Source organism: Geotrypetes seraphini, chromosome 4 (assembly GCF_902459505.1).
Source record: "Geotrypetes seraphini chromosome 4, aGeoSer1.1, whole genome shotgun sequence".
Lineage (NCBI taxonomy): Eukaryota > Metazoa > Chordata > Amphibia > Gymnophiona > Dermophiidae > Geotrypetes > Geotrypetes seraphini.
In genome coordinates this window covers 89,721,693-89,736,237 of record NC_047087.1, presented here as the reverse complement: position 1 = coordinate 89,736,237, position 14,545 = coordinate 89,721,693, and the positions used below count along the sequence as shown (strand labels likewise).

The following is a 14,545-nucleotide window of genomic DNA, read 5'->3' as shown; positions in this document are numbered from 1 at the left end:
AATATCTCTTCCAGAGTATAACATGCTGGAAATTAGAAGCAGAATAAACTTGATGTTGTTCAAAATGAGTGACATATAGGCTCGCCACCGATGGGGCTAATGTAGCTCCCATCGCGACCCCCTGAATTTGCTTATAAAAATCCCCATCATACCAAAAAAAGTTTTGAGGTATAACTAGTCGGGCCAGTTCTATAAGCCATTCACTATTAAATCTACCAAGATCTTTCTGTATCAATACCTCCCTGATCACGTCAAGAGCAGACTCTTGAGGTATTTGCGTATATAAAGATGTTATATCAAGAGTCACAAAGAAAGTGATGTTACCAGTGTCCTTCTTCTCTTCAAGCATACGTAACAGATGAGCAGAATCTTTAAGGTAAGATGGAATTTTCGGGTCTTCAGATCTTAAAAAATAGTCAACAAATTTAGACAATGGTTCAAGAACCGAACGTCTGGTGGACGTCTGGTGGAGATATTAAAGAAAAGCTAAACTTTAAAGAACAAAAATGGATATATATGTTAAATACTGTTACTCCTTTGGGTTTGAATGCTGAAATCGAGTGGTCTACTTTAATTTAAATGGGTTCTTGGTTGGCCAATCAGGTAGGGGGTGTGTCTCACGCTAAGTTTGATGTCATCCCGTTTTTCAAAAAAATGCTGTGGCTATTTATAGCCTTGAATGCCGCAGCCATGTTTCCTGGGTTAAAAATCTATTGCGGGAAGCATGAGCCGTTGGATATAAGGTACTGCTGAAAGTTTTTTCTATTTATTTGTCTAGATTGATTAGAACTGGCTTAAGGATGATAAATTATAACACTATTTCACTATTGCAGGGGGATTTTCCTTGATACAGCCCATTTGGGGGGAAACATAGTCTATGTCGGAGTGCCTACCCCCACCCACGTAGATGAAAGATGAGTACTTTTTAATATCTTAAATATCTATATTTATATATATAAAAATTGAAAAAAATGTTATAGAGGCCTATGACGACCATGGGTGCCAAGTGATCTGTATGCTCTTTGAAGATTATAGACATACAGTAGGGTACTTCTGAGGTCTGCTAGCCTGAACATTTAACAAATGCTTTAAGACCCTTTCTAGTTAGTGTTCTATTGCTTTATATCTAAAGAGGTCTAAAATACTCGAGCCTGACAGAGTGGACTTGTATTGACAAAAAAACATGGTTCAATATAAGGGCAGTTTTGAAGGTTATACGGAAGAACAGTTCCAGCAGATTCTCCTTAGACCAAGTCTTCTGGATGAAGGAGGTGACACAGTGATGTCTAGCTCCTGGGATGATTTAGAGCAGGGGTGCCCAACGCGTCGATCGCGATCGACAGGTCGCTTGCTCAGGCGACCCCAGTCGATCGCAGAACGGGTTCCCTTCTTCCCTTCTCTTTTTTCCCCTCCTGACTGGCCCGCTCCTGAATTCTGCTGCTGCCTCCGCTGCTCAACATTTAAAAAAAAACAACAAAAAAAGGCTTGGAGAACTTATGCTCCGGGGGCTAACATGTGCTTGTACCGGCTTCCCTTCGCTTCCCTCTGAAACCGGAAGTTATGTCCGGGGAGGGGGAGGGGGTAAGAAGGGAAGCTGGCACGCACATGTTCGCGGGCTAAAGCGGGAGACAGGTCAGTGAAGCTTGCGATTTGCTCTTCTTGCTGCCAGGTCCTGCCTACTTTCTGTTTCCTCAAAGGCAGGACCCGGCAGCATTTTTCCCAAAATGTCGATCTTGGGCCGATCAGCCTTCCTCTTCCCGACCTCAATTGTGCCGTCGGAGAGGAAGTTCTGGCCAGCGGAACTTCCTCTCCGATGGCAAAATTGACGTCGGGGAGAGAAATGCTGGTGGGCCCGAAGCAAGGAGAGCTTGGCCGGCGGCGGACGGCTTTGGGGGCCTGTTATCCGATGGCAGCGGCAGTGGCAGTGACTTGGGGGAGGGCAGGGAGGGAGAAAGAGGGCAGGCAGGGAGACAGAAGGAAAGAAGAGAAACAGAAAAAAAGAAAGGGGCATGAAGAGAGAAAGAAAGAGAGGGCAGGGAGAGAAGAAGAAAACGTTGGGGGGGGGGAGAATGAGGTCAGGAGGAGAGGAAGCATACAGGCTAAAAGAAGGGAAGAAAGATTGGATGCACAGTCAGAAGAAGAAAGTGCACCCAGAGACTCATGAAATCACCAGACAAGGTAGAAAAAATGATTTTATTTTAAATTTAGTGATCAAAATGTGTCTGAATTTATATCTGCTCTCTATATTTTACAATATGGTCCCCTTTTACTAAACCACAATAGAGGTTTTTAGCGCAGGGAGCCTATGAGCGTCGAGAGCAGCGCTGGGCATTCAGCGCAGCTCCCTGCGCTAAAAACTGCTATCGTGGTTTAGTAAAAAGGGAGGGGGTGGGTATTTGTCTATTTTTGTATGGTTGTTACTGAGGTGACAGTGCATAGAGTCATCTCCTTTGACCTCTTTGAAAAAACCCCAGAATAGGAATGATAATTAACAATTGTATGCGTACAGTGTGCGTTGTGTTTTTTTTTTAAATTTTATTGTTGGTAGATCATTTTGACTTGGTCATTTTAAAAGTAGCTCGCAAGCCCAAAAAGTGTGGGCACCCCTGATTTAGAGAATGCTTGGAAGAGGTTGACTCGAGTTGAATTGCATGAAAGCACTCTAGTACAGTATTTAAGTAAGAGCATGATCCCCCGAGGCCTTCGAATTCTTAAAGAACCGAAGACGTTTACCATGGACAAGACGTTCATGGATAAATGGACTGCTATTCTAAATAAATGTAGCCGAGACTTGATGATATTATTGGTAGAAACTACTTCCAATGTAGAAAATGAGCTGCGGGAGCAGATTAAGAATATTGAAAATATGATTCAATCAGAACAACAGTCTGATGAGGATCTGTTATTGAAAAGAAAGAACTTAGACGACATGATTTCTGCATTTAAGGATTCCTTACGCATAAATAAAATAAAAAAATTCAAACAAGATGAACGTGATTACCAGTACGACATGGTATATACCTGGATGAAGAAACCACTGGGGAATAAAACAAAGGGAAATCCTAAAGTGATCTATAATGATAATAACAATAAAAAAGTGGCGTTTGATGGATCCTCTGCCACTGCAGAAGTAAGTAGTGGTGAAGCAACTGACAGCTCTAGCATTCAATTAACTACCGAAGACAGCTCAACGTCGTCTCTAAAACAATTCGAATTGTCCAAAGGGAGAGGGAAATCTGTACAGAGACCTCGCGATCAAATCGGTCCAAGCCTACGATCGAAACAGCATCAGAAACATTGATTATTAATCTGTCATCCACTATGCTTTCAGACTCTCAAACCCGAATTCTTCAGTTTGGTCTAGGATTTGTCCCTACAGTTAACTATGACTCGTTCAAGATGAGAATTGCTTTTTTTCGTTTCTTTAGGAAGCTTCAACTGAGAGTATTTTTTGAAGAGAATCCTCCTGGAGTGGATATTTCTATCATGAAAAGATCATCAAAATGGTGTCCTCCTGGGATCTTGAAGCCCTTTCTTTCAACTTTTAGAGATTTGGTATTAAGTGACCTTAATAGGTTGGAAGAACAATATTACCGACAAAATAAGAATTTTAATCTTACCAAAAATCTAGCTCTCGCTCTTAGAGAGCTACAAGATAATTCTGATATTGTTATTATGAGAGCAGATAAAGGGGGCGCTATTACTGTTCAAGATCGAGAAGCGTATCAAGTGGAGGTTTGTCGACAGCTGTCGGACAATATAGCCTATTTGAAGCTGACTAAGGACCCGACTGAAGCTCTTAAATTGGAAATAGAAAAACTAATAGATGGAGGCACACAGAGGAAATTTTTGACACAGAGGGAAGCTGTGTTTCTTCTGGAGGCATGCCCATCTACCCCAAAAATCTACATATTGCCTAAAGTACATAAAAGGCTACAGGCCCATCCGGGGTGACCCATTGTGTCCACCAGACGTTCGGTTCTTGAACCATTGTCTAAATTTGTTGACTATTTTTTAAGATCTGAAGTCCCGAAAATTCCATCTTACCTTAAAGATTCTGCCCATCTGTTACGTATGCTTGAAGAGAAGAAGAACACTGGTAACATCACTTTCTTTGTGACTCTTGATATAACATCTTTATATACGCAAATACCTCAAGAGTCTGCTCTTGACGTGATCAGGGAGGTATTGATACAGAAAGATCTTGGTAGATTTAATAGTGAATGGCTTATAGAACTGGCCCGACTAGTTATAACTCAAAACTTTTTTTGGTATGATGGGGATTTTTATAAGCAAATTCAGGGGGTCGCGATGGGAGCTACATTAGCCCCATCGGTGGCGAGCCTATATGTCGCTCATTTTGAACAACATCAAGTTTATTCTGCTTCTAATTTCCAGCATGTTATACTCTGGAAGAGAGATTTTGACAACATTTTAATCTTCTGGGACGGATCTGAACCTGAACTGGAGATCTTCCTAATTTGGCTGAACTCTCTCAACCCCTGCCTGATTTTTACTATGACTTACCATAAGGACCGTATTTCCTTTCTTGATATTTTATTGATGAAAGATAAAAATCAACAGATTAGATCGACATTATATAGAAAAGAAGTAGATAGAAATCATTTCCTTCACTTTTCCAGTTTCCACCCTTTTTTTCTGAAATTTAATATCCCTCTGAGCCAATTTTTACGCATTAGGAAGCTTTGTTCTTCTCAGGAAGAATTTGAAAAACAAGCCAGGATACTTAGTGATCGTTTCTATGAGAGGGGATATTCTAAAAAATCTGTTCGTCGAGCGTACCTCTGGGCGAAGTATGCCCAACGATCCCTTCTTCTCAGAGAAAAGAATGAAGATCATTTGATAGCGGTACTTCCTTTTACACCTCTTAGCACTGCTTTTTTGCTGTTATTAAAAAACACTGGCAGATTCTTCAGTTGAGCTCTCAATTTCAGAACTATCCGATCGCCTCTTATAAGAGAGGGAGGACAGTGGGGGAACTTCTATCTACTCATCGGTTTGAGATCAAAAAAAGAGATGATAGGACTGTATTCAACCATCAAGCTTGCACTCAATGCCAATGGTGCGATTTAACTTTGCAAGGCCCCACGTGGTGTAACCCGTGGACTAACAAGATCTATCAAGCTCGCTCGAACACGTCCTGTCAGAGCTCTTCAGTCATTTATATGATTCAGTGCCCTTGCCAACTGCTCTATATAGGGCGGACGAGCAGAAAAATTAATGTTCGCCTAACTGAACATAAATCCAGAATCAATACGGGGAATTTAGAGGCTCCCCTTGTTCAGCATTGGAGGGAGAAAAAGCATAAAATCGTGGATCTGAAATGGCGGGTCATAGATCAGGTTATGGGTGGGTGGGAGGGTGGAGATATTAAAGAAAAGCTAAACTTTAAAGAACAAAAATGGATATATATGTTAAATACTGTTACACCTTTGGGTTTGAATGCTAAAATCGAGTGGTCTACTTTAATTTAAATAGGTTCTTGGTTGGCCAATCAGGTAGGGGTGTGTGTCTCACGCTAAGTTTGATGTCATCCCGTTTTTCAAAAAAATGCTGTGGCTATTTATAGCCTTGAACGCCGCGGCCATGTTTCCTGGGTTAAAAATCTATTGCGGGAAGCATGAACCGTTGGATATAAGGTACTGCTGAAAGTTTTTTCTATTTATTTGTCTAGATTGATTAGAACTGGCTTAAGGATGATAAATTATAACACTATTTCACTATTGCAGGGGGATTTTCCTTGATACAGCCCATTTGGGGGGAAACATAGTCTATGTCGGAGTGCCTACCCCCACCCGCGTAGATGAAAGATGAGTACTTTTTGATATCTCAAATATCTATATTTATATATATAAAAATTGAAAAAAATGTTATAGAGGCCTATGACGACCATGGGTGCCAAGTGATCTGTATGCTCTTTGAAGATTATAGACATATAGTAGGGTACTTCTGAGGTCTGCTAGCCTGAACATTTAACAAATGCTTTAAGACCCTTTCTAGTTAGTGTTCTATTGCTAGATATTTCAGGAACAGATATGTTTTTAGGCGTTTCCTGAATTCCCCATAAGTAGTAGGCGTAAGCAATTGTTCTAGATCTTTACCCCATAATGCTGCCTGATGTGAGAAAAGGTGTTGATGGTGTCTTTTGAGTTTATATCCTATAACTGGAGGGGAAACGATTCAAATTCTCTTATGTCTGTTGGCTGAGAAGGGGAAAAGGTCAGTTATGTATTTAGGGGCGCTAGACCATAGGATAAGCAGCATAAAATCTGTTATATTACATGGGATCTAGCTAGGTATTTGGGACCTGGGTTGGCCACTGTTGGAAACATGATATTGGGCTTGATGGACTTTCGGTCTGTCCCAGTGTGACAATTCTTATGTTCTTATGATCTTATATTTCTGTTCTGCTTTAACATAGTGAATTACTGTGAAGCACATAGAAAGCAAGTCTTAGTACCTGGAACACCCGACTGAGCTCTTGAGCATCAGATAAAGAAACTTGACACTTTTGTACCTTCCTGCAAGGAGTCACCACTGAAATCTTGCGTTCCTCAGAAATCTGCATAACTTTTGGCTGTTTTCCAATTTTTGAAAATGCAGAGGGTGCAGCTGGCTCTCTTCTAAAAAATTTTCTCTGGAATTCAAAAGAAGAAACCTACTATTCTCTAAGCTCTTATTGTGTCTTGGCCACCATCATGCCCGGGAAGCACAAGTCAGTCTAATCCTTCATTTTTGGGCCCACCATCCCATCACAGAGATCCAGTAATCCCATCTTAAGTTTAAAGGAGGAAGGAATTGAGTACATATGCGTTAATTTCCAGCACTTTCAATGAGACCCTAAAGAATATGGTCTCAACTAAATTTCAGGTCACAGCTGGCCTTTACCCTAGAGCTGATCATGATCTGTTTAACCTGAGGAGAGCTATTGTACTTTTGGATGGGCTGAGTAAATCTACATAACAGCTTTATTGACTTGAGTTGACCATGCTAAAATGATAGCTCTGACAAATCAGCCCAAACACAAAATAACCCCAACAACAAAAATAAGAATTAAAAAAAAAAAAACCCTGACAAAAGGGCCCACCTTCAATTTGACACCTGACAAGTGAGTCCCTGACAAAAAGGCCTGGTGTTTCCGGTGATTTACCTATGATGTTGCAGTGAGCTGAGGTACTTGCTCAGTACCAGTTTTAGGCAGGTGTGACAGGAGCACCCCTCCCAGGTTCAGACAATTTCTGTCTTCTTCTCCCCACCTTGAATCCAATGTCTCTCCCTCCCTCCAGACTGGGTTGTGGTGTGGAACAGAGGAGGAGAGATGCTAGACCTACAGATGGAGAGAGGGAGTTTTGCCAGACTGGGAGGGAGGCATGGGATACAGAGGGATAAATCTTGGACCCAGGATGTGGGAGGAAGGGAAGAGGGAGGAAATACAGGGCACAGAAAAGAAATATTGGGCATGGAGTAAGAACAGAGACAGGTGGATAGGGGCACAGAGGAGAGGTGCTGGACAGGAGAAATAGGGATGCATAGAGAAGATGGATGTTTCATTCCATTTGCAATGATTGGATGGTGGGTCCCGCTATAGGAGTTGAGTCTCTTGGCAAGGCTACACGCCACTGAGCATTTGGTTCAAAGAGTACTATTTGAGGATATTTATACAAGTAAGAGCCAGATTGATTTGAGATCCATCTATCAATATCTAAGCATTTCCTTTTTGGATCTTCATGATGTATTAGAGGCAGTTCCTTATTCTTATTATAAGGTGACTTAGACATGAAGATAGAGCAGAAATGTCAAGGGCTATTGTGTTACAGGGGCTATTTTGTCAAGGGTTATTGTGTTGCAGGGGCTATTTTGTCAAGGGTTATTTTGTTATGGGGCCCATTTTGTCAAGTGCTATTTTCTTACAAGACTATTTTGTCTGAGCTATTATGTTAGGGTGCTGTGTCTGGTCTATGACTTGTAACAGGAATGGCTTTTAAATACTTACCCTTTCCTTCTGCAAGAGGGTTTTGCTGCTTTCAGCTGGGCACTGGGTAACTGTGTGTGGCTGGACGATGTGTGCTTTCTAGGAAATAAAACAGGGTTGCACCGTCACAGGGATCCAGTTATTTTGTATAATGAGAAGATAAACCTGGATTTCACTTTTGTCCACTAGTACAAAATGGCACATTTGATATCACAATAACTCAGTTTTGAATAAGCTGCCTAGGTCTGGAAAGATGTGCCCAAAATTGAGCCGTTCAAAATCTTCACTGTATGTGGAGCAAATCAGATCATGACACTGAGAACAACAGGTGTACTGAGCAGCAGAGAATGGGAACATCCATTTTACAAATGAAAACAAGCTAATAAAAGAACATTATTCAGGCCTTTGTGCTTGTAAGATGCTGCATGTATATGTGTAAATGCCAGATCTTCTAAATCATCTGAAGAACAGTGATATTTTAGTTCAGTATAAGTTGTTAGTTACAAAACATATAATTTTTATTCTTATTTTATTCTAATTTTGACAGCAGTCTTAATTTTAGTCCTTATTTCAGTCACAAACTTATAACCAGTAATTTCAGTTTGTGCTTTTCTCTTTTATTGAGTACAAAACAGACACAGTAACAAACATATTCGTAGCTTCAGTGTAAAACCAAACCAATGGCACAAACAGGCCAGTAATCACACAGCAGTACTGAAGAGATAATAGCATGGATCCAGGTAAGTACTGCTATCAAAAGGTACATACTTAAAGGTACATAGTTATTTTTTTTTGTTGTTGAAAGCAAAACAGACACAATAACATACATAGAGCTCCTTGTAAAACCAAACGAACATCACCAACAGGTTAGAGTTTGTAAATTAAACAAATATCTTGGTTTCAGAAAGGTGGGACTGGTCAGAGGTAAAGGCCCGGTGCAGACCATAGGCAGCCTTGAGTATGACTGCTACTGGCACTGCAGGGCCTTAGACTTGCTTGCTTTTCAAAAGGTATACCAGGCAGTGAGGGTGGGGGTGGGGGAAAAAGGAACTTGAGAGAGATTTGAGGGCAGGTTCAGGAGGGGAGGGAGAGATGTCAAACCATCCACGGAGTGTGTGTGTGTAGAGGGGGGGGGGAGGGGAGGGAAGAAGAGAGAAAGTGGGCAGCACCCTATCAATATTTATTTCTTTTTTAAATAATGAAAAATAACACCAATATTATTGTGCTCACTATAATTGTCCAAATTTACAATTTAATCTTGGAAAAACTCTCATTTACAAACAATTTTCAAGTGTATTTCTTTATCCAGCTACAGTGGCATAGCCATGGGAGGCCTTGGGGCCTGCCCCTCCCCCCCCCACACTTTAGGCTCAGTCCCCCTTCAAACTTGCAGCACCAGATGCATGGCTGGCGGGGATGCTCAAGACCCGCCAGCCTAGGGTTACCATATTTGTTAAGTAAGAATAAAAGAGGACACATGATCCTGCCCCCAGCCCTGTCCATGCTCCACCTCTGTCCCACCCACAGTGCCCTACCTCTTCCCTGCCTCCCACTATTGTAGTCTCACCTCTACCCCCCCACCCCCCACTAGAGACTCTCTCTCTCTCCCTCTAGCCCCCCACATACTTCCTCCAGCGCTGCAAATTCAAACTTTGGGCAGCCAACATTAACAAAATGATCCTGTTGCCGTCGGCCTGTCCCAGAAGCCTTCACTCTGAAGCGATTTGGGAGCTGTAAAGATTTCTAGGGCAGGCCAACAGCAGCAGGATCATATCGCTAATGCTGCCAACTGTTGGCTGACCAAAGTTTAAAACTGCAGCAGTGGAGGAGGTATGTGGGGGACAGGGGAGACATGGAGAGTCACCTGAACTCCAGGGTGTTTGGCTGAACTGGAGAGAGTGAGTCCAAAACCAGGACAAACTCTCCCCAGTCCAGGAAACCATCTGGACACCTGAACAATTCTCTAAAAAGAGGACATGTCTAGGTAAATCTGGCAACCATATACCAGCTGAAGAGATTTGCCACTAGAGCCTCTGCTTGTGCTGCCTGAGCAGTTTGAAAGTTGGCAGGTGCTCTAGCAATCAATACCAGCACTTCCGCACATGTTCATTAAACTATTCTATAATGTAGCATTTCCATGCCATGGCATCTAACTTTAAGGGGGAGGGGCCATACATGTGGGTGGAGCAAGGACAAGACATATCTCCCAGTTACACAGGAGTAGAGGTGTGGCCTAATGGTTAGTACAGTGGGTTAAGAACCTGGGGAACTGGGTTCAATTTTCACTGTCGCTTCCTGTGACTTTGAGCAGGACAACCAACCCTCCAATGCCCCAGATACAATGCTTAGATTGCGAGTTAATTAGGGACAGAGAAAGCACCTGCATATACCATTAATATAAACCACTTTGATTGAACCACAGAAAGGTAGTAAATCAAATCTCATTACTTTTACACATATAGTTTAGAGAATATTATATATGCCTGCCATTGACACACTGTAAGGAGGTGCACCTAAATATCGGCATACCAATTCCAACTTATGCCACTATTCTAGAAATGGAATCTTAGTATCAATATGGTGTCATAGAACTGGTGCTAATGCATGGCCTTGGGGCACCTACACTGAAGCACCAATTCATAGAATTGCCCTGTGTGGTTGTCAGCCTGAGGAATATACTCAACTATTAAGTTACCTGGGCAAATTCTTTTGAAAATTGTACTAATAACTGCCTTCTCTCTGTCTAGAAAATTTCAGTAAATTACCTCAGGACTCAAGAACTGTCTGCATCCAGTTTGACCTTTTCCTACATCTCTTGGGAGTGTTGGCACCACTGGTTAAGAATCCCAGTTCTAGAAACATCTCCATGTGTAAATAGTGGCATTTATCACATAGGTGTAAAAGGTAAAGAGATTAAGGGTGTGTGTGTGTGTGGGGGGGGGGGACATGGTTTGGGTGGGACAAATATCAACACATGCATTTCACATTTTACAAGGGAAATAAATGTATATAGGGAAAAAAAAATTCCTTTTGGGTTTTGCACCCACCCAAGGTCACCCTTAGGCATTTAAAAATTGCTCATTTTGCCAAGAGCTTTACATGACTACATGACGGATTAAGCTCATCTCCAGCCTCTCTTCAATGTCCTTTTATTTATTTGTGCCTCAGTAATTCAAGAAAAATAAAATTGTAGGTTTGTGCCACTCATTTTTTTCATACCTGTGTTTTTCCATACCTGTGGGGGTCATTTATTCATTTATTTAGCTTGTTCTCCCAAAAAGAGCCCAAAACGGGTTACATGGGTACATACACAGTATAGTCGAGACAAATATGGACAAGACATATTTGGAAAGTGAATGGTACAATGATCGAGTTATGGTAAAATAGAGATCGTCTGAGAAACACTAAGGATTCCTTTTACTAAGGTGCGCTAGCGTTTTTAGCGCACGCACAAGCTGAAAAATTACCGCCTGCTTAAAAGGAGGCGGTAATGGCTAGCATGCATGGCATTTTGGTGCGCGCTATTCCACGCTTTAAGGCCCTAACGCACCTTTGCAAAATGAGCCCTAAGTAACTATAACTATACATGCTATAAACCAGTGGTCTCAAATTCATGGCCCGGGGGCCACATGTGGCCCACCAGGTACTATTTTGAGGCCCTTGATATGTTTTTCATAATCACAAAAATAAAATAAAACAGTTTCTTGATCATATGTCTCTTTAGCTATAAATTACAATATTATTATTAAGACTTAGCCAAAAGGAAAGATAAACTATAAAGAGTTTTACCTCATGTAAAATTGTCATTTCTGTAATAAGACATTAACTATTTTTTCTGAGGCCCTCCAAGTTCCTACAGATCCAAAATGTGGCCTTGCAAAGGATGTGAGTTTGAGACACTGCTATAAACAGCCAAGAAACATTAATTAACTATATAGTACTCCCCTGAAATTTGCAGGGGTTCTGTTGCACCGCGAATTTCGAAAAACCACAAATGCGGTTTTGAGTCTGTAAAAAGGCTGTGCAGATGGCTGATTCGCAGACTCATTCCCTGTATTTTCTGACTGGAAGAGGCAGTCAGAAAATACTGTGAATAACTGAGTCTACGATTCGCGAATTCGCAGAGGAACACTGCACTTGCTATAATAGATATTGACATGAGATACACACTACAGTAGAAATAAAACATTCTAGATACTCTAATTTACACAGCCATGGTAGCAATGCTGCTGCAGTAAATGCACCACAGCCCATCCGATTCCTGTGGGCTTTGGTGCATTTACTGTAGCAGCATTGCTACTGCGGGTTGTGCGCCAGCAAATATATGTGCACTTGTGAACATCTTTACATATTTCATAAAAGGCTCCACAAGCATCAGCTCCTTTTGTAAAATGCTGCTAGAATTGCTTATTTCCTGACCTGGGCATCTCAATTCCACTCTCAAAGTTCTAAGTAAAATGAGCTTTTCTATTTGACAGACAAGGCAGATATCAAATTAGGACATGCCCCTTTCAAATGAATATGCTGAACTTTTTCTCTGAAAAGATATGCTACCAGCTGTGCACATTTTAGCATTCTGATCCTTTCTACAAGCTGAACATCTTTTCAGAATTTAAAAAAAATAATAATAAAAAATAGAGAGAGGTTTTAATAAATACCAGAGACCAGCACTAAACATTTTGTTAGTGGGCAGATATTTGAAGGTGATTAACAAAAGAAAAATCCAACTATTTACAAATAATCACCTTTTTACTTAAAGGGAAGTTCTGGTTTGTAAAGTGTTGTGGCTTGCTATGAAATATTGCTTAACATTTTTACTGCCACCCCATGTTGATCTCTTCGTGCACTGTACAGTATCTACTCTGCTGCCCCCCTTGAAGATTTGCTATAGTGGGAGAGCAGGGTCAGAAAAGTGAACAGAAAAGTCACTCTGCAGCATTCAGAGTGACTTATGGGATTGGCAATGCCAACTTGGCATAACAAGGGCCAGCAGTAACTGCTAGGGTATGAGGTAAGTAAGGAAGAATTGAGTAAAGTGGACCGGGGCGGGGGGGGAATCAGGAAAGCAAGAGATGATCATGATCAGGAACACAATTAGAAGTGGGGATATTTTTTCCCTCTTATTGTTCAGTGTCTGATATTATTTGCATAGAGATTCAACCTTGCATATATAGGTTAAGAAACTTAAAAAAAACAACAACTGGTGGCTTGTTTTATTAGCTCAGAAGAGATCCTTAATTTAAGCACTATAGGACACAACTGATCACCTTTCCTGTTAGCAGGTTCCCAGGGACAGCTCACCTTTATCTGTAAGGTCTCCAGTTTCTGTTGATGCTTCTGAATAGATGCTACAAGGATTTTCTCTTGTTCATCCACTGACATAGGAACTCTACTTAAAGTGCCCAGGGGAATTCTAGGTAGGCGCTCTGGTTTGTCACAACTGCAGGATTTAATCACAAAAAAACCCAACAAACTAAATTTTTTTAAAAGAAAGAAAACAAAGACCAAGAGCACCTTACTGTATTTTCTGAAGAAGAGGACTATTTTGAAATCTTGGATTCATAGCAACACAATGCTGGTCAAAGGATAAAAGGACCACTTGGCTCAACCAATCTCAAAGTGTCAACCCAGACTCTGTTTGGGCTCTGAACATATTTGGTTCTTGATTTAATTGCTCTGCCTTTCCAAATCTAAGCGCATGCCATGCTACATTAGGAATTTCTCTGTTTGAGGGAATCCAAGGCCCTCATTTACTAACTTGCATTAATGTGATTTAACATACATTCATTAACAAAAGCTCTTTCATTCACTATAGCGCCTGCTGCCTAAATCCTTAGACTGAAATAGCTCATGATAAATCATTAATGCAAGTTAGCAGATGAGGGCTTAAGTCTATACCCAAGGCCATGGAGGGTGGAGTGATTGTCCAAGGTCAAAAGAAGTATCAATGGGAGAAGTGAAATATGAATCCTAGCTCCCCTGGTTCATAACCTACTGCTCAGCAATAGGCGACACCTCCATTTATGTGCATCCCAAACTTACTCAAATTCTGTTTTGGTTGCTAGCATTTCTGTTGGTTATTCTAGGTATCTGACAACTTTGCTGTGTTTCTTCATCTTTTCTTTGATTCTTATTAATTTCAAATCAGGAGCCCCTTCTAGAATTAGGCCAATCATGGTTTTAATTTCAGGTTTTCCACTAGGCTCTTAAAAAACCAACGAAGCATGGTGTCTTGCTCATAGACCCATTCTGCTTCCTGCTGACTTCTCCCCCACAAATTACGTCGTGAGTAAAGTACTGTACCGATAAAAAGTTTGGCACTTACCAGCTTTCACCTTGAAAATTGCTGCTTCCCAGCTTTCACAATCACTGCTTCCCAGCATGCACAGAGAAAAACGCTGCTTCCCAGCGTGCACAGAGAACATTGCTGCTTCCCAGTGTGCACAGAGAAAAATGCTGCTTCCCAGCGTGCACAGAGAATATCACTGCTTCCCAGCTTTCACAATTGCTGCTATTATTCATGATTTTAATATATTAAAGGACGGCGTTACA

General features: G+C 41.2%; 1 protein-coding gene across 7 annotated transcripts in view; it reads right to left on the bottom strand.

The window, feature by feature from the left end:
- Window positions 1-14,545, bottom strand: part of MORC1 (MORC family CW-type zinc finger 1) — a 178,542-nt gene that overhangs the window by 24,449 nt on the left and 139,548 nt on the right. For 6 of the 7 annotated variants that reach the window (XM_033943801.1, XM_033943804.1, XM_033943803.1 and 3 more), the window contains 3 exons: window positions 13,295-13,433; window positions 8,015-8,092; window positions 6,482-6,658 (listed from right to left, as the gene is read on the bottom strand). In XM_033943801.1, the coding sequence (XP_033799692.1) occupies window positions 6,482-6,658; window positions 8,015-8,092; window positions 13,295-13,433 (394 nt within the window). The remainder of the gene's footprint in view (window positions 1-6,481; window positions 6,659-8,014; window positions 8,093-13,294; window positions 13,434-14,545) is intronic. The other variant, XM_033943802.1, reaches the window with a different exon arrangement.